Raw genomic sequence first — 21,923 nt, 5'->3', positions numbered from 1 at the left:
ATGATATATGTGAGGTAAAAAGGTGATTGGAAAATGTATTCACAAAAAACGTACCAATTTTTCTTTGAAAAATTGCTATCCAAACAAGGCCGACCGGTGATGTATTATGTGGCATGTCCTATTAATCTTATAGCGAACAATTATGTTTACAACATTTGAGAATGTTAAGCACCTTAGATTGATTTGGTTAAAGTATCCAAATTCATCTAACCCAGAATAATTAACTATTAAAGAGGTTGTGAATGCTCTCAAAATATTAAATCTTCAAGACTCTTTACTATTACTGTTAAGGGTTTTTCTAACAGGGTGCCCAATTGACACCGATCAAAACACCTAAATATTACTCAACTTATTATGTACATATACATACTAATAATTACTATCCTCATTTGCATTTATATATTTTTTTATAATTAATCTTATCCTTTTAAAAGTCTAAAACTTGAAATACATTTTAATGAGTCACAGTAAGCACTCGTTAGACAGATCCTAATGTTAATTGCTATTGTCCAAACTACTTGACATGGAGTTATCCAAAAATGTAAGGGTATAATAATTGTAATTTTATATATATATATTTAAATGTTAAATTAACTGATCCTTGATAGAGAACCATGGGTTCATTTCACCCTTTATGAACGTAAATATGCGCTATTTTAGGGTCCCAATTGCTTTGCTCTTTTTCACATGACAATTGACACCAAGAGTTTATTCTTGCAAGCTGCAAGTTGTCAAAGGGACCCATTTCCAAACCAAAAAAAAAAAAGAATATATATATTTATATGTCAAGCGGACAACTCCCTTTATAGGAAATCAAGAAATATATGTCATAGATATACATGTACATGTCCTCCATATTACTATATAAGTGGCTATGTAGAAAGATCACTACAATGTGTGTGTGTGAGAGAGAGAGAGAGAGTGGGGGCTGCAAGAAGACAGGAACTTGTGAGTTTTGACATTTCTCTCTTCACTCCCTCTCTCCCTCTGAAGGCATTTTGCTTTTTCTCACTGCCCTGAAGGAATGAATTTTGTCTGGGCTCAAATGCTGCTCATTCCTCTTCTCCTGCATCTCGTTCTTGAGCTTCACCAAGCAAATGCAGGGAGCTGTAATTTCTTCCAAGGAAGTTGGGTCCCTGATTCTTCCTATCCTCTCTATAACTACACAGCATGTCCATTCATACAGAAAGAATTCAACTGCTTGAAGAACGCCAGGCCCGACCAAATGTACCTTAAACACCGGTGGCAACCCCAGGATTGCCAATTAGCAAGGTCTGAGCTCTTCTACCCGTGCATATCTCTGATCATTAGTCTTCTTTTCCCATCTTTTATGAAATTTTGGGTGTTTTGTTGCTGTCCCTTTCAGTATTATCATTACAGACCGCTACTACTGAGCAGTGGCTCATTAAGTTTCTGCAGCACCATAAAGCTGCTCAGACTTAGTCCGCAGAATATTAAAACCATATGTGCCATATTTCTTCCTCACAAGTCACAACATATTAAGTAAAGGTCGACCATTTGTTAGCTCATCTTAATCCTGCCTTTCTTGTACATCAGCGTAGAGAAATGCGGTTGGCATATGTAGTTTGAATCAGTATAACTAATTAAGAATGTAATTTCATGGTATTCATGGGATAGTGCTAAGTGCTAAATCTACCTCTAATTGCTTGCACTAATTTTTCTGCCAACTTTGATTAAGTAAGTTAAGATGGCATGTTAGTTTTGAGTTGTTTAGTTAGGCAGATTATGTATGACCCAACTGTCCAGAACCAAATTGTCACTGTATGAGTTATGCGCCTCATGTGACCATAAGATTGATTAGGATAGACACTTTTTTGTGATTGTACCTCTTATATTGTGTAACACCAATCAAGTGGTAACAGCAATGATCAGCTGATGGGAATCTCCAAGAAAACAATTAAACCAATGCTTGACAGCCATCGGCTATAGGATTCTTCTCTCCCTGCATTTACAGAAAGGCAAATAAATTACTAAACTAGGTGATTAACAAACTTATATCTACCAGAAGAGTTAGATTAGTGGGACAAAATGAAGCTTATTGTCTAATCTAATTGCATATTAATTACTTGTCAAGAAAAATTACTCATTGATTATAGGTAGAGAACGGTGAGATGGGATCCTTGTGAATTCTGTCTCTTATTCACGTGGGAAGGAAATGAATTAGATAGGTTATTGTTATTCACTGAATCACATCTTGCAAGGTAGAATGTCTTGTAGCATTGTTCCTGTGCCCTATGTTAGCCGCAGTTTTGGAATTCTTGGCTCCGTGTAAATCGCATACTAACACACAATCAAGTTTGGTGCTAAACTAATCATAACAATTTGACGACTCTCGGGTCACCAACAACATCACTTTCTTACCTCACTAGCCATTCTTTTTCGGTCCACAATTATCATTTCCACTTGCCTTTTTTTACATTCCTTCCCTTGAATATATATAAGTAGTCCGTGAAGTACAAACAAAATGCACTAAAATGAGATCGTTTGGATTGCTATTTTTTGAAATTTTTGTACAAAATATATACGGTAATAATTTTGAATATAAAAGTCGATTCTCTTTAAACTCCATGAGTGCTTCGGTCCAAATATTTGCACCGTTTGATTTCTTAGTGTCATTCATGATTCATAACGTACGTGACATTATTGGTTGCAGATTTGATGCTCGTGAGTTCTTGCTGAAATTCAAGGGGAAAAGCGTCATGTTTGTCGGTGATTCATTGAGCCGAAACCAGTGGCAGTCACTAATTTGCATGCTTTACGCCTCCGTCGGTAGGACAAAGTACAATGAAACCAGAGTAGGAGACGTCTCCATTTTCACATTCATGGTAATTGCTTGATTCACATGACATATTCAATTTGCTGCATTTCCTGCCTTGAAAATTTCAAAGTTTTTTCAATTATATCTTGAAGTTTCCCAATTGGATAGGATAAGCTCTTCTTTTCACGAAACAAATTTGGTAAGTTACCAATTTGACTGAATGGATTAATAATTATCATACAACATCATCCACGATTTCAATAATGATTTCATTGATGTAAAAATGAATTTGCCCATCAGATGATTTGGGGTTTCTTGGATCAACTCATGTGTGTATAAGAACAGTAACAGGAGGTACTGGTACAGAATAATACAGATCAAGATCGAGGAATGTCCAATGTCACGTGAAATTCTATTTTGACTGAAGGACCTCAACAACAATAAATTGAGAAAATAAAGGAAACAAGAAATGTTGTGGTCCTCCATCCCAAGTCCAATATGAACAGTTGGTCTTCTGGACATGAGTGCAAGAATTGATTTAAATCAGACATCAATTACAGAAGAAAATGCTGGCATTGCCAGATGGGTCTTTTTCTTATCACATGCTTGTTCCATAACCCTTGGCTATTAATATAGGTGCCAGAAACCTCATATTAAATCAGTTAAATGCCCATATTAAATATAGGTGCCAGAAACCTCTTATTAAATCAGTCAATTATTAACTTTTAATAATATGCGGTTGTGGGATGAATTTGATTCCTCAGAATTTCAATCTTTATCCCAAGCTGACAACCCCTTTAAATTTGTCTCCTTTTGGTTAAGTGAGGCTTCCAATTTAGCCAAAAAAAAAAAAAATTTTTTTTGTGATGTACAGAACTTGGGACTTAGAATGTGTACTAATCCAGAAAATTTCTTGCAGTGTATGTCTTGTGGCGACATGTATTTATCGCCTTGGAACCCGTTTGAATTTTTTTTTTTTAGGAAATTTTGTAGAAAAATATATTGTAACGATTTGATGTATGTAAGATAAAACAGTAATTGAAAAACAGGCTCACGGAGAATCCAAAAATTTTTATGTGGAAAATTGCAATCCGAATTTAAAGGAAATTTGCATTTTCCTTATTTTTGCAGTGAAAAAATATATTACAATAATTTGATACATGTAAGGTAAAAAAGGCAATTGAAAATGTGTTTACGGAAAACCCAAAAATTTTTTGGTGGAAAATAGTGATCCAAATTTAAAGGAAAGTTGCATTTTCTTTATTTCTGCAGTGAATATTCATTTTAGCCAACCTTTCATGTGATCGCTATTCATATTTTAATTATTTTTAAGTGTTGTTTTTGAATCACGTTTGGATTTTTTTTTCCCTTGGTAAATACATGTATGTTGCAGGATTTTGGAGTAAAAATTATGCTAGACAGAAATGTGTACCTGGTAGATGTTGTGATGGAAAAAACTGGCAGGATACTAAACCTAGATTCAATTGAGGGTGGAAAGCTGTGGAAAGGCTTAGACGTAATAATCTTTAACACATGGCATTGGTGGAACCGTAGAGGTGAAGGACAACCGTAAGTTTCATACAATATACTCCATGGTGTTCGACTATTCTGTGATAAATGATGAGCAAAAACAAAACATTGATGAAATTTATGTCATTTGTGAAAATATACTGCTCAGATGGGATTACATTCGAGTTGGAAATCAGACATTCAAAGACATGGATCGGATGGTTGCCTTCGAGATGGCACTCAATACTTGGGCTAAGTGGGTGGATGACAATATTGATCCTGCCAAAACTACTGTTTTCTTCCAAGGAATTTCTCCCTCACACTACAAGTAAGTATTTCTAATGGAAATCCCAGAAGAAGCTGCCAAACATATGCATGTATCAGTTTAGAAAAAACAGAAATCTTGACTTAGCTTTACTAAGTAATTTACGAATTTGCCAATTGAGTAGCATATTTTGGAGGGTCATAGCCTAAAAATGCAGTCTTGAATTTGTCACTTTACATTCTTAATCTAACTATCTTGTTTTGCCAATTGAAAATGGTCTTTGATTAATAATGTAAAGTGGAACTGATTGGAATGAACCGACGGCCAAAAGTTGCGTGAGACAGGAAGAGCCGGTGGTGGGCTCAAGATATCCAGCAGGACTACCACCAGCTCTAACAGTGCTAAAGAGAGTACTCAACACAATAAAGAAGCCAGTGCAATTGCTGGATATTACAAACCTTTCGCTGCTGCGAAAAGATGGACATCCTTCTATTTATGGGCTTGGCGCAGCCACCGGGGGAATGGACTGCAGCCACTGGTGTCTTCCTGGAGTTCCTGATACCTGGAATCTGCTACTCTACAATCTTCTTATTCTTTGATTACTTCAGTAGCCATTAGCCATTTTGATATCATATCATTCTTACTACAATAAATTTGGACTAAAAATTAATAGTAGAAATACAAGTTTGATTGAACATGATCATGCAAGAACGTCTATGTAATGTTGCTATTCTATGCAAGCATACAGTATATTTCATGGAGAAGTAGAACTAGTTTTTTAGTTGAATTGATTGAGTCACATTTGGATAATTTGTCTTCTTCCTTGCTCAGATGTTACATTATGTAGTCTATTTATGCATGGGACCGGTGAAAGTTACTGCAATAATGCTTGGTGGGTATGACTAGACAAAAGATTAGCATCATATTTGTCTTTTGCAAATTTTAATAGATATCTCCTTTTTTTTTTTGTGATCTGATGTTCATATATCAAATCATTACGGTACTTTTTTTTTTATTTAGATAGTCAAATATCCCTTTTCTTGGTTTGGATTGTCATTTTTCTCAAAAAATTTTTACATTTTTCAATCACTTTTTTATCACAATATATCAAATCATTATAGTATATTTTTCTATAAAAACTCCAGAAAACAGCAATCCAAACGGTGTAGTTAGTCGTTTCCTAGCTACTTCTGCCATTTTCCTCCATGAATATTCAACACCGGGTGTTTCATTCCGGGTCAAACCACAAATAGCATATTATAAGCCTTCGTGGTTAGGAGAAATATGGGACCCCATTTTCATGTTAAAGTGTAACAGTCAAACTTCTGGCTAATGTAACAGGCAAAATTACGATCAAACAAAAGCATGTAAAAGAACTACAGAAACAATAAATGTGGTGTCAAATGAACTAGCTTTAAACTGAATAATGAAGAAACAGAACAGGAATATAACATTAACTTCACAACTTTAAGGTTTCAAACCCGTTACCTTCCAGACGAAGCCGATATTAACATTATTATCATCTTTTTTTTTTTATTTGCTCTTTGCGATGTTGTTGCCATTGTTTCAACAAGCTTTGGGCCTCCCTTGTTTCTTTGAGCAAGCAAACCGGAAATAGAGGAAAGAAGGCTTTCCGTAGAAGACTAGATTTGAAACTGAAACAATCATGGAGGAGGAATGATGGACAAAAAGGAGTATACTCCACTGCAAGGACACAGCTCCCACCAATAAGTTCAGCTGCCAAAAGGAGCAAAACAGGCTGGGGAATCAACCCCAAACCAATAAAAAAAAAAAAAAAATTGCAGATTTCCCCTCCCCAAGCCATTCAATCTAACAACTCAAACACCACCAGGCACCAACTAACAGCCTATCAAACTCATCTTATATGGCCTTTGTTTTCTTCATTAAAAGCTTCATCATGCTGCATTCTCCCTTAAGTTCCCTCACCTCATCTCACTGATCCTTTGCTTCTCACAAGATGGGAAGCTGTCAATTTCGTTCTGTGAATACTTTTCTTCTAATTATATGTCTTTTTGTCATATTTGTTCGACAATCATCCAATGCCTTGTTGCTAGAGCTTTCTCATAACTTTAAGAGATCATCAGAATCAATTAGCAGCGGCTGCGATATCTTCCAAGGAAGTTGGAGCTACGATGACACATATCCCCTTTACAATGCATCTTCTTGTCCATTCATCGAGAAGCCATTTGATTGCCAGGGAAATGGCCGCCCTGATCAACTCTATCTCAAGTTCAAATGGAAGCCCAACCGATGTGAATTGCCTCAGTACGTTTCATTATAGTTTACGGTTTGTAGAATAGTATGCCCAAGGAGAAAGGGATGTCTTTTGTTGTAAGAGGTAGCACAGTTGGTAAGGCGTTACGTGCACTAAGCACAAAATAGACGTTGAATTTTAAATCCTCATCCCATCCCGGCTTGATCACTGCCAATTCCAAAAAACCAAAAAAAAAAAAAATTTTATTTTTCAACTACAAAAGTGTTTTATTTTTGTGGTGATCACATTTAGTACCATGTTTTAGTTTGACATTTAATTTGATGATTAGATAAGGAAGGCCAAGAATGTAACCTACATGTTTTTTTTTTTTTTTATTAAATGCAGATTTAATGCTCCACATTTCTTGAGGAAATTTAGAGGGAAGAAGATATTGTTCGTAGGGGATTCACTGAGCCTCAATCAATGGCAGTCCCTTACATGCATGTTGCACGCAGCTCTGCCCCAATCAAATTACAATCTTCAAAAGAAAGGCAACCTCTCTACCTTTACTTTCAGGGTGAGTTTCTCTGATTTTATATAGGCTCATCTATTAATTTTTGATCTCATGCATGCATGCCTTTTTAGCTTCGATCATCTAGTGCAAGAAAAGCAGACTCTTCCATTGATTAATTAATTAATCCACATTACGTGAACGATGGCAGGAATATGATGTTTCTTTGATGCTATCTCGCAACGCATTTCTGGTGGATTTGGTGGAAGAGAATAATAATAGAAGAATCCTGAGGCTTGACTCCATACAAAATGGGGATGCATGGAGGGGTTATGACGTGCTTATTTTTAACACTTGGCATTGGTGGCTCCACAAAGGAAGATCAAGATCGTGAGATTGTGCTACCAATATTCAAAATCTGGGTTTTATTCAAGATCAATCTCTAGCTATATGGTTTTTAAATCCCAACTCGTATATTTTTTTCAAAAATAAGAAACAAAAACACCATGAATCTTTTTTTTTTTTTTTTAACTACTTGTTTAGGAATACAAGAGTGCGGACCCATGTACCATCACTAGACATTGACATGCATAATTACAGGATCAATTCTTGGTAACAATTGATTAAGATACATTTTGGAAAGGAAAATGCCATCATTGTTAGCAAGAAATTCAACTATTTTCAACATTGCAACAGCTTGTGAAGTCAATCCCTTCGGTATTTTTATTAAAAAAAAAAAAAAAAGTAGTGATACGTTCTTACTAGTGTATTTATTTTTTTTAAAATTTTTTTAGTAAAAAAAAAAAAGAGAGATTTTTACTTACTGGTCTATTTTGGATGTCAGGTGGGATTATTTTCAAGAAGGAAACAAACTTTATAAAGACATGGATCCTTTGGTTGCATTTGAGAAGGGCCTGAAAACATGGTCCAGGTGGGTGGACTCTAACGTGGCTCCTTCCAAAACCCAAGTCCTTTTTCAGGGCATCTCTCCAACCCATTACGAGTAAGCCCTTCTTCCCTAACAAACAAAGCAGTGCAGTCCTATGGGACTTGTTCAGTCGTTCTGACTTGAAATTATTTATTTGCTTGATTTTAGATTTTAATTTTGATGTTCTTATTTTTTTTTTTAACACCTACAATTTAGAATTTTTTATAGAAATAAAAAAAAATTTTAAAAAATCTAGAACGGCTTGAATTGATTCTGATCATTTTCTATAATCACTTTCTGTATGTAATCAGCATTTGCCCCCTTACTTCTAACTTCTACTAAGATTAATGAAATGACATATTCATATTATCTTCTCTTTATTTCCTCCTTCATATTGTATGGTAGTATAGTGGCAAGGAATGGGATGCTCCAATAGCAAAATCTTCCTGCATTGGGCAAACTCGGCCGATCCTGGCTCCTGAATACCCTGCCGGACCACCACCAGCTGCGGCGGCGGTGGTGAAGAAAGTACTGGCTAACATGTCCACCCCGGTGACTTTGCTAGACGTAACCACACTTTCACAGCTAAGGAAGGATGGGCATCCTTCAATTTATGGTGATGGCCCTGATAGCCATGAAGGAAAGGATTGCAGTCATTGGTGTCTACCTGGTGTTCCTGATGCTTGGAATGCACTATTGTATGGAATCCTTGTGAGAAATGGACAACTAAAATGACAGTTGATTCATTAATTGATTCAATTAATGCAGCTATCAAGTGAAGAAAAACAAACTATTGTTGAATTTTATCCTTTTCTTTTTGGATAGCATAATATTATTATTTGTTTCTATTTGGTTGAAGCTAATGGTGACACTTGTACTTGTACGTGACAATTGCAATCAAAGGAGCAGATATATTTCCCCTTTCGCCTGGTAATCAGTACAAGGCAAAAAATCAGAATTTTAATAGAATTTGATGCTCTTCTGATTCTCAAATTAGACAACTATGCCTCAAAAATTAACAGAATTCTCTCATAAAAGCAAGAAGTTAGTGGATGAAATGAAATCCATCTTTCTGGAAAAGTTCATTACAAGAAGTTTGACGCTTGAATAAGGCAAAATGCTTCTTCTAGACAGATAACCAATGGATCTGCTCCGTACATTTTTTCAGTCATTTGCGTCAATGGAAAGTGATCACTTCCTAATATTTAATTGATACTATCTCGATGATGAATTGTTTGTTATTCATTATTAAATAGATGAAAGCTCAGGTTTCCTTGAATTATTGCTAATATACATAGAAACATGCCACATAAGATCCACAATCTATTTTTGTAAGCTGCATGGCATCCAAGCCTCCTAGGAAACTGTAAGGGACATACTACTAAGAACAAACTTCCACACCCTGTAAACACTTGGCATTTGGGAGATGCCTTAATTGCTGCTACTTATTTTAATAATAATAATAAAAAAAAAAAAGTTTCGTTACTTCGTCAGAATTTAACCCTCTCTCCATAAGGGACAAACTTTACCGAAATGGGTACACATGCTTCTCGCTGCAAAATTGTGGTACTTCTTTGCCTTGTGACATTTCTGTCTAACCAATCAAATGTGGAATGTGAAGATGAACAAGGGACACAGTCAGAAAGCTGCGATCTTTTCAAGGGAAGTTGGGTTCTTGATGATTCTTACCCGCTTTATTATGATGCATTGAGCTGCCCCTTCATCGATCCTGGGCTCAATTGTCAGAAAAATGGCAGACCTGATAGTATGTACCTAGAGTACAGATGGAATCCGATTGGTTGTGAGCTTCCAAGGTAATTGAATTTATCCATTTAAGCTGCCAAGACTGATTGCATGTAGTTTAGCCGTATTTGCTAATATCTTTCATGCCCCACATTCCAGAAGATCAAGAACGTGAAACTTTGTTCTCTTTTTGTTTCTTTCTGTCCTTTTCTCCAAAAGCTGCTGAAGTTTTTCCTCTGTTGTTTTTCTTAATGTCAATCTGCTAACATTTGAAGAGGGATGCTTGTGATTTTTTTTTTTTTTTTTTTTTGGTTAGTAGTATATCTTGCTATGGCGTTTTTGTTTGTTGGGCTGATAATGATGATGAGGACAACTTGGCACAGGTTTGATGGTCAAAACTTTCTGCAAAAGTTCAGGGGTCAGAAAATTATGTTTGTGGGGGACTCTTTAAGCAAAAACCAGTGGCAGTCACTAGCCTGCATGCTGCATTTTGCAGTCCCGAGTTCTAATTATACCTTAGTGGGATCTGGTGGAGGAGCACTCTTAAATCTTTCTTTTCCGGTAGGTTGGCAACTTACTGTGGAAAGAGCAATATAATCTGATGAAGTTCACTCATCTTACCTTGGCATGAGATTTTAGCCCCATTTTCACTGATGCTCTGTTTTTACTTGTGGAAGGAATATGGGCTGTCGACAGCGTTCTTGAAGAATGGGTTTTTGGTGGATTTGGTGGTAGAGGGAGTAGGCCTTGTTCTAAAGCTTGATTCCTTAAGTAGAACTCAGCACTGGAAAGGGGTTGACATTCTGATTTTCAACAGCTACCACTGGTGGATACACACAGGAAGACTTCAAACGTACAGTTTTATATTCGACTGGAATTATTGAAAACGACTTTTAAATCCGATGAAACAGGGAAATCTTGATTCGAGTACCTTGACTCTTTGATACAGATGGAAATATTTTCAAGTTGGTGAGAATCTGATTAAGGACATGGATCGCATGGAGGCATACAGGATTGCCTTGACAACATGGGCCAAGTGGGTCGATTCCAATATAGATCCTGGCAAAACTAAAGTTTTCTTCCAAGGAATTTCTGCTGTCCACAATCAGTAAGGTTCAATACACCTCCTTGTAAAATATTTGGCTTGTCTTAGTTTTAACATTTTTCGGAATATGTTTCTGACTTGTTGCTGGGAATTATATCCAGTGGGAGTGAATGGAATGAACCAGCAGTGCAGGACTGCAGAGGACAAACTAAGGCAATAGAAGGAGCAGACTACCCAGGCCAACATTATCCAGGGGAAGCAGTGGTTAAGGATGTACTAGGTAACATGACCAAGCCTGTCTACCTGCTAGATATAACATTGCTTACTCAATTAAGAAAGGATGGACATCCATCAAACTATGCAAATGGGGCTCTTGATTGTAGTCATTGGTGCCTTGCTGGAGTTCCAGATACCTGGAATGAACTCCTGTACGCAATGCTGCTAGAGAGCTAAGTGTAATTTTCCTAGAACATCCCAGTATACCAAACTCACTTTGCGTGAAAATCTTGAACTACAGAATGCACATTTCGGCATGCCATTAACTCATTGTTTCGTGAGAAAAGGGTAAGGATGGTTTTCAGTTGGCATCTAGCTTTCGATCACTGACAGAACCGCAATAACTTCTCAGGCAAAATAGAACGAGCTCCCTGTTTGATAGGAATAAATATTTGGCCATCCTGTCCACTTTGCATGTGAATTTTATTAAACTTAACAGATATCATCAAAGCTGTTTTTCTTTTCCTTCATCACCTGGTAAAGAAAGGGAAAATCATTGCAGAATGGAATGGAACTGTTGATATAACTCCTTGACATGATTTTACCCACGTGTCATGACCGTGTGTATGCAAATAGGCAACAGACATTTTGTTTTTAGAGAATCTTTCTCTCAAAGCTTCAAAGCTAATTAAGAGAAGTATGCTGTATAAGTACACAATTGAATCTGGTTAATACATCAGTTAGACAAATGAAACCTACAAAATGACCTCCAAAAAAGGTGAAATTTTAATTAGATGCTTCAGATAGAACTGACGAGTTGCTGAACCAAAAGAAGCAGAAGGTAAACTGACAGCTGATCTCCTAATAGATTTGGATACCATCTACTTCTGTATCCTTTTGTCCCTTATGGGCAAGTCAATGGGTTTTTGTGCCTCGTGAGGATGGTTTGGGCCTTTATATACTTTCAGATGATTGAATAATGCTCTTCCGAGCTGCATATAGAACAAAGAATGTGAATAATTAATGGCACACATAAGATGGGATAAGCAACAAGTGATTGTTATCTGTGAACTTTATATTGAGCACAGTTACTCACCCGCCCTTTTGGAAGCATGCCACGGACTGCATGCTCAATGATTCTTTCAGGAATTCTCTTTTGAAGCTGATCAAAGGTTTCCACTTTCATCCCACCAGGTCTCCCTGAATGCCTTCTGTAAAGCTTTTGGTTCCTCTTCTTGCCAGATACGGCTACCTTTTCAGCATTAACCTTTGACATATAAATAGAACATAAGTGCTCACTTGAAAGAATAAGGCAAGGCATTCAGGTTAAGCCATCATAGTAATGTCCTTGGAGACAATTCAAAGACATTAAACAACTATGTCAAAATCTGGAAAGTTACATGAAATTACAGGAGAAAACATATCCCAGTACAGACTAAAAAAAATCAGCCATTAGGCGACACATGTTTTGTCCGGGATAGAAATTTTGGGGAAAACACAACCTCTTCCCCTACACCATTTCAAGCAGCCAGAAGAATCCCTTGCTTCCATCACCTTTAGTTTTCCCAAATATAATGCTTTAGTTTGACTAAGCACAGTATTGAGAAAATACTGAAGAAAGAAAAAATGTTCAAAATAGGATGAGAAACATGCGAGGATCATTCTATAACTTAATGTACATATGGGAAAAACCAGGAGTTTTCCATGACAACCCACACCAGAAAGAGGTTGGCGGCCAAGAATTAGCAGAACTTAAAACACACAGAAACTCCAGAGTATAAAGTAAGCATACCACTATGACAAAGGCTCCCATGTCCACACTAGGAGTATAAGTTACTAGATTCTTCCCTCTGATATAGATAGCTATAGTTGAAGCTAATCTGCCAAGAATTTTATCAGTCGCGTCAACGATGTACCAGGGTTTATCAGTATTTACATGATCTGCAGCTTTGGGATACCATGTTGTGTTCCAAATATCCTGGACAAGTAGAAAGAGAACAAATGGTTATCAAATTCTCGGTTAAGCATGACATGGGACATCTATATGCTCTTTCCTACAGAATCAACAATCACACTGCATCAGAAAGGCACATATGTAGATGAAATATTAACACTTTTCACCCAGTACTTCCAATACCAATTTGCAAGTGAGAAAATCTATTAGAAGACACACGATCAATGGAGAATCATTAAAGAAACGAATGATGCCTACTTAGTGAGTCAAGATGAGAGACCAAGTTCTAATTGCAAGGAAGCCATTCTCTTTAGACAGTAAACAAAAGAGTGGAGCTTTCTCAGTAACGTACCAATTCGAATGCGGCAAAAAATTGGACTGAAATTTACCCAATATGGTCCTGAAATCGCATGCTGAACGATAATTACCATAATGGTGCCAAGGTGGAGCATAGTTCTCTTCTTTTTACTTCTTTCACAGAAACATTAGATTGTTGAATGTCTTTCCCATAGCTAGTAAAGTTCGATAGGTACGGGCACAGGGGAAAACAAAACTCCCTACTTCCAAATGGTGCTATAATAACTTCCAAGGTCCTTCCCATATAAGAAGGTGCAAGCTGCAAATCTTCTTACATAAACATCCCAAGTTTCTAACAGGAAAATATCATCTAGCAGAAATGCGACAGTTGATGAGATACATCTTTTCTATTTCCTGGTAATTAAACTAACTTTTGGCATTTAACTTCCTCAATACACGAATCCAACAAGGGATTCTATACCCAGTGCAAAAAACGAGTCTCAGATATCACTCTCCATACTGAATTTATCTTATTATCCACCATCTATATCGTCCCTAAAACAACTTAAAAGTTGCAGATTTTTAAAATAGTAAAAAATGTGGTATCATCTCATTGCTGCACAACAGCTAGAAATTAACTCATCTCACTTAATCACTGTTGCCTCCTAACAAGCAAGTTCTACACCAGCATTTTCGCAGCTTATAGCCACAAAGCTAATCAAAATAGCAGCGAGAGAAACCCAGACTAATATCATGTTTCCAAAGAATGATAGAACCATAAAAATTAAGCGAAAAAAAAAGCTCAATCTTGAGGTGCAAAAGGAATTCAATTGGAGTTTCCATCTCTTTCCAGCAAACACCCTGATGATGAAAAGATAAAATTTTTTTTACATAATTAAAATGGCAAGGAAGAATTTTTACAGGGCCATTAATTTCAGATTCTTCAAACATCCATCTCTGGTCCACAGGGATGTGAACAGCAGCATCTTTGCTTTGGCAGCGGACAAGGGCATTTGGTTTGGTTCTGATGAGGGACGGCCTTGTTGATGACAAGGCGGCAGAAATTGAGAATCCCAGAAAAGGGCTCTTCTTTATAGAAGAAGAAGAAGAAGAAGAAAAGGCCACTGGCGAAGAGGAGCTAAGAAACAGAGAAGATGTAGAACATTGTATTGCCATTTTTGCTGAAAATGGACTCCACTTCTTCCTATTTGGCCTTTGCAGAGCTCTGCGGGAAGTACTAGCAGTGAGTCGCGATAGAGAGGTGAAGATAAGATAGGGAGCAAAAGGACTTTTGCTTTTGCTCTTTTCTTTTTATCTCATTTTCTGTCGTTTGTTTTTTATTTTATTTATTTATTTATTTGGCGTTGTTAATTTGTTGTTGAGTTAAAGAGATCAAAATGTGATTTTGCATCACAAAGAGATTTGTTATGCCAAAATCTCTGTCGAATCCCTTTGACTCTCTTCTCACCATTGTCAAATAAATTGTGTCGGACGATTTTTTGAATTTTGAATAATAAAATATCTTTTCTAAAAAAAATATGTTTCAGAAAATCCAAATACATTAACCCTTTATTAGAAGAGCTATGTATTCTCTCTTTATAATTGAGTATTCTATTAATCATCATATTCTCTCTTTATAATTCAGTATTTTATTAATCATCTATGTAGCACACATCATGATAATTACGACATACCATACTCTTTTCTTTTAATCAATATTCAAGTATTTAAATTTCATATTCAATTGGAAAAATAATTTCACTATTAGGCATTTACTCATCAAGCCAACGTCGTCCCAAAAAAGTGGAATGAATTGAATTTATGAATAACACCTCATTGATAGTTCTACAAACCGGACAAAAATTGTAATTTGATTAATTATTGAGGAACTATCATCAACTGAAATTAGAGGCTTGTTAGGTTGTAATTTGAATGGCATTATTATGTCAAGTTTTGTACTTACTTAACGAATCATCATTAGGTCCTTTGTGCACTTAAAAAAAAGGAAAAAAGAAATATTAATAGTTTTATAAGGATACTAACATCTTCATTTGCCTAAATCTAAAAAAAAAAAAAAAAAAAAAAAAGGAAACACCATAAAGAACAATAAAAGTTGATTAGATTATTAGACTACCATTTTAGTTGTTGTTGTACTGGTACTTCAAGTCCTTGTACGCGCTCGAGTGAAGTCATGAACCAAAATTATGAACAAACCATTTCGGCTGCAATTATTTGTAAAAATATATTTATTTGTATCATCAACATGCTTTTTAATTATTTTTATTTTACATATATTTTTTAAAAAAATAATATAATATTTTTTTCAAAAATTTATTCTAAATAATCTATTACCCAAATACACTAGTATGGAAGCAGAGAATGCTGATTTTAGTGCATTTACTTCTGTACTGCCAGAAAGTTTTTGTTAGGCGATACTGCCCCTATATTTTCTTTAATGAGTAATTCCTTCCTAAGCACTTTTGGCATCTCCTTTTCCAACTTCAGTCAGCCACTCCAAGTCCACAGTCCCAAAGTGTATGAATCTTCTTAAGGAATGGCAATTCCTTTGTCAACCTTCTTAAGTTTCCCATCATCACCACCATCTCCACCGTTCCTGCACCCTCAAAAACCCAAAATCACAGCATGCCCAACTCATCTCCCAATACCCTTTAAACCCTCTACTTTCTCCCTGAATCCCAGACCAAAAACGCCCAAAAAAATGCTTACCACACCATTAGCTGCGGCCACCGATCCAAGCCTAGTACAACAGGCAATTAAATTGGTCCAATCTTCACCACCAACATGGCAATCTTCTCTGCTGAGTAATCTCCTAATCTTCATTCTGGGCAGTCCAATTCTGGTCTCTGGTTTGTCTCTATCTGGCATTGCAGCTGCTTTCTTGCTTGGCACTCTCACATGGCGCGCTTTTGGCCCATCAGGGTTCTTCCTTGTTGCTTCGTATTTTGTTATTGTGAGTCAAAATCAAATCTTATTCGATATTTCATGAAGATGCAATTAAGTTGATTATGGTAACGGGATTTCTTTAAATTTGATATGAGTATAACTAGTTTTGGATTGGCTCCATTTTCTGTTCTTGTGAGTAAAAAGCAAATCTTTATTGATCTTTATGCTGCCGAGTTGATGAGTGTTCTTGGAGGTTTTTCGTTTAATGCTTAAATTAGATTACACCTGGTTTTGGATTGCGATTTCCATTAAAAGGAATTTATGCAGTTATGAATAGGCTTTCATCCTTAAAAAATTAATATAAACCAATTAATGCTAATCCTTGATCCATCGATTGCATATAGAAAGGACATTTTTCTGGTACTTTGATTTTCTTATCTGTTATTCCTTTGTGTGTAAATCAGTCTTTTTGTTGTTGTGTTGTTTAAAACTGTTTCAACGCATACAAGTATGTGGGACTGGATAGAAAGTAGAAATATTTGAGAACTTGATCAGGAATGAATCATGTATTCGTGCTACTACAAGAAAGTAGATTTATGAATATAAGTTTGTCAGGGCACTGCTGCAACAAAGGTGAAAATGGCTCAAAAGGAGGCTCAAGGAGTTGCTGAGAAGAGAAAGGGAAGGAGAGGACCTGGCAGTGTGATTGGTTCTAGTGCAGCTGGATGTGTTTGTGCTGTCTTATCGATTTATAGGATAGGAGGAAAGGCATTTTCCCCGCTATGGTTGCTTGGATTTGTTGCTAGTTTCTGTACAAAGTTGAGTGACACCGTATCAAGTGAGATAGGGAAGGCGTATGGCAGAACAACGTGAGTACTGTCTCTTATTTTTCATTGAGTTCTCCTAGTTTCCTACAGGAAGAAACCAACTGAAAAGGGGAAAAAGAAGAAACACATGTCAATTTATGCATGAATAAATTTGACTTTTTATTTCCTGATTCCTTTTGTTTCATTTCACCTAAATTTAATCGTTTAGGTAATCAAAGCTTGCTTTTGGTGTATGTTCTTCACCAGATGTGTCCATCTAAAAGATCTGTGTTTATCTTAGAGGGGAGATGAAGAGTTATTCTGGATTAGAAGTCATGGCTTTTTAGGATGTATGTTTTCCTTGCTCTCATGTTTCAACTGTCAATCCTTGAATTGCAGATATTTGGTCACTACGTTTAAGGTGGTACCTAGAGGAACAGAAGGTGCTGTGAGTGTTGAAGGAACATTGGCTGGACTACTGGCTTCAATTCTTCTTGCTTCAGTTGGCTGTCTAATGGGTAATGTATGTCATTTCCATCGGATTCTTCTTCGTTTGGCATTCTCTGTCAATTTACTTTATGCTAAATTTGTAACCTAGAAGTCCTTTTGTCTTCGTTAGACCACACACACATTAATGGAGTATAAAATACAGGCAACGGTTGATACAATAGAATCAAATGGACTGTCCAGGTAGTTGGAGTTTACTCGCAATGTGCTCTGCTTTTTTGTTGAATGTGGGTTGGATTGAGGATGCGCATCAGATATATAGGCGTGTGTAATATTATGTAGGTGTCAGGGGGAACTAATTACACCTCGATTATGCAGATTGAAGTAGCAATAATGCTGAGGAATTGTGCTTTTCATCATATGAGGAACATGATTACTTCTGTTAGTGGTATATGTAAGTGAACGCACTGCATGCTCTCACTAAGAAAATTTCTCTTTTACAGATTAAACCATCCGAGGCCATTATATGTGTAGTAGCTTCCCAGATTGCTAATCTTGGAGAGAGTTTTATTGGTGCAGAATTCCAAGGAAAAGAAGGATTCAAATGGGTAGGTGCTATCATGAAAATTCTGTTGTCACAATAAGATTCTGCAGCACCCAACCCCTCTCCCTTCCCTCTTCCCACTTCTCCCTTGGGGATTGCTTCTCCCTTGTGTGTTTGATCTATGTCTACAAACTGTCCCATTCCTTTGCTTAACTTAATCGCCTTCCTCCCTTTCGCCGATTTGCAGCTTAACAATGATGCTGTCAACATCATCAACATATCCTTGGGCAGCATTTTGGCAGTCCTAATGCAGCAACTCATACTCCAAAAGTAGCAAATTTACCGAAAATAGTTCATAGATACCATCATTAGGAAGCATAGGCATATGATTTCAAGCCTGTTACTGCTTGTGTCAGCAACAAGCAATCGTGCATGGAAGAAAGCAGATTCAAAAATGGACGCCATTGAGGGCAAAACTCCAGGATATAGCCCGCTATTGTGAATTCTAATGAGAAACACATCCTCGATGAGTGACCCCTGAGATACAACGTAGTGATTAACCCAATCTCTTTATTTAGTGCAAGTGTCTGAACCTTTTCTTCTGAATTCGTTGCACGTCATTCTTCACCGCTTGTAGAAAATTTTCCAGCCTGTAAACTTTAGTGGAACTAATCATTAACTAATTTTATGTACTTTCATGCTCTGTTATTAGCATCGACTGTGTGCTAGATGATTGGCAAGAAAACATTTTTAACTTATTCTCTTGCTTTGATACATTATTTCGTGCTTTTCAATGATTGGGTTCAGATGGTAAACTTTATAATCAAGAAGAGTTTCAACAGTGCATGCTGATTAAGAAAATGCAGCATTAGAGGACAAATTAGAGCCTGGATTTGGACCCTTTTTTTTTTGCCTTTTTCTTTAATTTCCGTTACTAAAAATATTCTATTAGAGGTTCGTCGATTACTTAAAAAGATGCAGAGTATTGGCTGGATCTGGCGATTGTCCAGTGCTCTTTTTGAATACCTGCTAAGTGGTTTCTTGATCTCAAGTTCTCAACTGGTGGGTATTTTAATATACCCTTTTTCTTGAACAGAAAAGATAGCCTGACGTAGCTAAGGCATCAGCTTGACATCTTTGTAAGAATCAGATTTTTGTGACAAGTCCTTTCTTCAATTAATACGTTTTGCAAATCTGGCTGCAAGGTCCACAATTTTCTTCATTGCAAATTCAAAGAATTGTCAAGGCGTAGTTTTGCAATATGCGGAGGAAAAGGAGGTAAATACTGCCATTAATCAAAATGCTAAGGGCTGATCAAGAAAAAGCAGAAATGCATACATCAGCATGATGAAACACGATGACGCAAGAAAACTAAAGGTTGACTTCAGGCAGAAGGCAGTTTCATGCAACTCTTATTCGACTGGCCTGGAAGCTCCATCTGGATGATTATGTGTCTGTCAACAAAATATACTGTATTGGACAGTTTGTTTAAATCAACCTGTAATTGCCCTTTACATTGCCACTTGTTAAGAGTATATTAAAACAGTTTTGAGTAGAGAGCCAACTCCTTTTCTAAGACCAAGTTTCCAGCAGCTACATGTGTAAAAGCTAGTAGAAGCATGCCCTTCTCGTGTTAAGCTCACAATCTTCATTCGAGTTTCCGGCCTGAAAATGGCATCATTTGTGCAAGAGTTTGTCCTTACTAGCTCCCCTGATGGTCGAATCACTGCTTATGATGCTTACTCAGGTTCTAGCCTGGGTCAGTACAATGGCAGTCGAACGCCTCGTAAAGGGCTAACCATGATCGGTAAGAAGCTGATTGCTGCTTCTCATGTTTGTTCAGACACTGGCCTTGGCTCAGTTCACCTCTATCACTGGTGGTACTCCGCTCCCTTCCATCAACTCCCCATGCCTGAACCTGTTGCACCCCTTGTTGCTACTCGAGACGGATCGTATCTCTTTGCTGGTGGTGTATCTGGTCATGTACACTCCATCTCACTCCCTTCAGGAGATATAATTCTGTCTGTTGCTGCCCACTCCAAAGCCATAACCTGCCTGGAAATCAACGACGATGGATCACTTCTTTTCTCAGGCAGTGATGACGGAACCATTGCAGTGTTCCCTATACATCGGCTTGTGGATTCATTTTCTTCCAGAAGTTCAAGCTATTCGGCACCACTGCAAAGATTCGTTGGCCATCAATCTTCAGTAACGACCATCACAACAGGCACCGGTGGATGCAATTGCACCATAATTTCGTGCTCGTCAGATTGCACGTGCAAGTTCTGGGGCCTCATGCACACATCACCTCTCCGTTCAATTACATTTCCATGTACAATATGGGAGGTGAAAGTAGACCCCCTGGAGTCAGAGTTCTATGTTGCAGGGTCAGATGGATTGGTGTACAAATGTGCACTTAAGGTGAGATCCAGAATGATGATGAAACAAGGACCTCAATTGATCACTTGGAAGAGGCAGCATGATGATGCAATCACATCCATGGCCACAATGAACTGGGGAAAGAATCTTGTTACAGCATCAGAAGATGGAAAACTTTGCTTTTGGGACGTGGGACGAGGAGATTTGATCAAAGTTGTTGATCAAGAGAAAACGGGAAGCATCAGTAATGTGATGGCAGTAGCCGCAGGAGTAAATGGTCATGTCAGTGCAGCTTTGGCTAGGATGAGAAAAAGTGTCGCTGGTTTTGGTAGATGGGATTTGGGCTTCTCTGGTAAGAAGGACCTGTATGTTCCAATCACGGAGATGAAGGAAATGGAAGAGCATTTGGCAGTTTCAGTAGTGGACAGGAAAAGATCCATTGATACGCTAGAATTGGCCCTTGGAGCTTATGAGAGAGTGTTGAAGCTCATGCACAAGGAAGTAAAAGGAAGTGCAAGCAGCAGTAACAGTGTTGATCAAGACAAAACCGAAGGCAACTAAAATCAAAAACAAGATTTGGATTAAGTGCAGAAAAACAAGAGTTAATCATAGTATATTAGTGTGGAATCTTGTTTTCAAATACATAAGTCCTAGCAGAAATTGGAAGCCAATCTCTTTTTTCGGCTAGACAAGATCCGCATTTAAGCTTGCTAATTTTGATGACGGAAAAAATAGCTTTTATTTCCGGTATAGTAGCTGTGTGATCTCTGTATTACACCTCCATTTTATCAAGTAATTTTGTTGGATGATTATTATTCTCTAAACCTCAAAAATGAAAATTTTGAGGGGGCCATATGCATGTTGCTTTGAGCTTGGGAGGAAGGAAAGGAATAGAAAGAAAAAGTTTTGAAAAGATATGAAACTTTTTCCATTATTTGACAGTAAAAATGAAAAAGAAAAGAAAAGATCTGACTTTCCTTAATCTCTTTGAAAACTTTTTCCCCAAAGTTGGGTGAAAAAGAAAGGAAGACACGTAAGCCTTAAGTGAATTTTTTTCGAATATAACAAATATTATCCTTAAAATCGTGATACAAAAAAAAATTTTAATCTCCTCCGATGAATCCCACCATTACAAACGGCCAAATCTCCATTAGGTTACTTAATTCACATTTGTTTATAAGAAGGGCGTATTTGTAAATTAACTTATTTGAGTATATATTTTTTCCATTTTTCTTCAATTCCCAGAAAAAAAAGAAGAAATTATTTACTTTCTTTTCTTTTTTAAAACTCCCAACCAACTTACAAAAAAAATTGGATTCTTTTCCTTTCTGACTTATTCTTTCTCTTTTTTTTTTTTTTTTCTTTTCCATTCTAAACTCCC

General features: G+C 36.9%; 6 protein-coding genes across 7 annotated transcripts; 5 read left to right on the top strand and 1 right to left on the bottom strand.

The window, feature by feature from the left end:
• The first annotated feature begins 881 nt into the window (after positions 1 to 881).
• On the top strand, positions 882 to 5,340 carry LOC140007825 (protein trichome birefringence-like 41). 2 transcript variants are annotated; one of them, XM_072051223.1, is made up of 5 exons: positions 882 to 1,272; positions 2,675 to 2,846; positions 4,173 to 4,348; positions 4,458 to 4,616; positions 4,885 to 5,340. In XM_072051223.1, exons 1-5 carry the CDS (start codon positions 1,025 to 1,027, stop codon positions 5,150 to 5,152), a joined length of 1,023 nt encoding a protein of 340 aa, XP_071907324.1. In that variant the 5' UTR covers positions 882 to 1,024; the 3' UTR covers positions 5,153 to 5,340. The 2 variants fall into 2 exon arrangements, with proteins under 2 accessions (XP_071907324.1, XP_071907323.1); XM_072051222.1 differs by having other exon boundaries at positions 883 to 1,272; positions 4,852 to 5,340.
• Positions 5,341 to 6,202: 862 nt separating this feature from the next.
• On the top strand, positions 6,203 to 9,107 carry LOC140007549 (protein trichome birefringence-like 41). The gene is made up of 5 exons (XM_072050222.1): positions 6,203 to 6,839; positions 7,174 to 7,345; positions 7,491 to 7,669; positions 8,124 to 8,282; positions 8,618 to 9,107. The coding sequence occupies exons 1-5, from the start codon at positions 6,532 to 6,534 to the stop codon at positions 8,940 to 8,942; spliced, it is 1,143 nt and encodes a 380-aa protein (XP_071906323.1). The 5' UTR covers positions 6,203 to 6,531; the 3' UTR covers positions 8,943 to 9,107.
• A 440-nt stretch (positions 9,108 to 9,547) lies between these two features.
• On the top strand, positions 9,548 to 11,541 carry LOC140007823 (protein trichome birefringence-like 42). The gene is made up of 5 exons (XM_072051220.1): positions 9,548 to 10,021; positions 10,334 to 10,511; positions 10,628 to 10,803; positions 10,900 to 11,058; positions 11,157 to 11,541. The coding sequence occupies exons 1-5, from the start codon at positions 9,741 to 9,743 to the stop codon at positions 11,446 to 11,448; spliced, it is 1,086 nt and encodes a 361-aa protein (XP_071907321.1). The 5' UTR covers positions 9,548 to 9,740; the 3' UTR covers positions 11,449 to 11,541.
• Positions 11,542 to 11,767: 226 nt separating this feature from the next.
• On the bottom strand, positions 11,768 to 14,744 carry LOC140007824 (large ribosomal subunit protein uL13c-like). Its single transcript, XM_072051221.1, has 4 exons — positions 14,384 to 14,744; positions 13,004 to 13,189; positions 12,308 to 12,478; positions 11,768 to 12,203 (listed from the first exon to the last, which is right to left on the bottom strand). The coding sequence occupies exons 1-4, from the start codon at positions 14,636 to 14,638 to the stop codon at positions 12,093 to 12,095; spliced, it is 723 nt and encodes a 240-aa protein (XP_071907322.1). The 5' UTR covers positions 14,639 to 14,744; the 3' UTR covers positions 11,768 to 12,092.
• A 1,184-nt stretch (positions 14,745 to 15,928) lies between these two features.
• Positions 15,929 to 18,921, top strand: LOC140007822 (protein VTE6, chloroplastic-like). The gene is made up of 5 exons (XM_072051219.1): positions 15,929 to 16,433; positions 16,982 to 17,235; positions 17,572 to 17,695; positions 18,123 to 18,227; positions 18,411 to 18,921. The coding sequence occupies exons 1-5, from the start codon at positions 16,017 to 16,019 to the stop codon at positions 18,495 to 18,497; spliced, it is 987 nt and encodes a 328-aa protein (XP_071907320.1). The 5' UTR covers positions 15,929 to 16,016; the 3' UTR covers positions 18,498 to 18,921.
• A 913-nt stretch (positions 18,922 to 19,834) lies between these two features.
• On the top strand, positions 19,835 to 21,103 carry LOC140007385 (protein ROOT INITIATION DEFECTIVE 3-like). The gene has a single exon (XM_072050138.1). The coding sequence runs from the start codon at positions 19,835 to 19,837 to the stop codon at positions 21,101 to 21,103; it is 1,269 nt and encodes a 422-aa protein (XP_071906239.1).
• The last annotated feature ends 820 nt before the right edge of the window (positions 21,104 to 21,923 follow it).

This window comes from Coffea arabica, chromosome 5c (assembly GCF_036785885.1).
Source record: "Coffea arabica cultivar ET-39 chromosome 5c, Coffea Arabica ET-39 HiFi, whole genome shotgun sequence".
Lineage (NCBI taxonomy): Eukaryota > Viridiplantae > Streptophyta > Magnoliopsida > Gentianales > Rubiaceae > Coffea > Coffea arabica.
The sequence above is the reverse complement of the archived record's forward strand: the minus strand, read 5'-3'. Positions and strand labels throughout refer to the sequence as shown.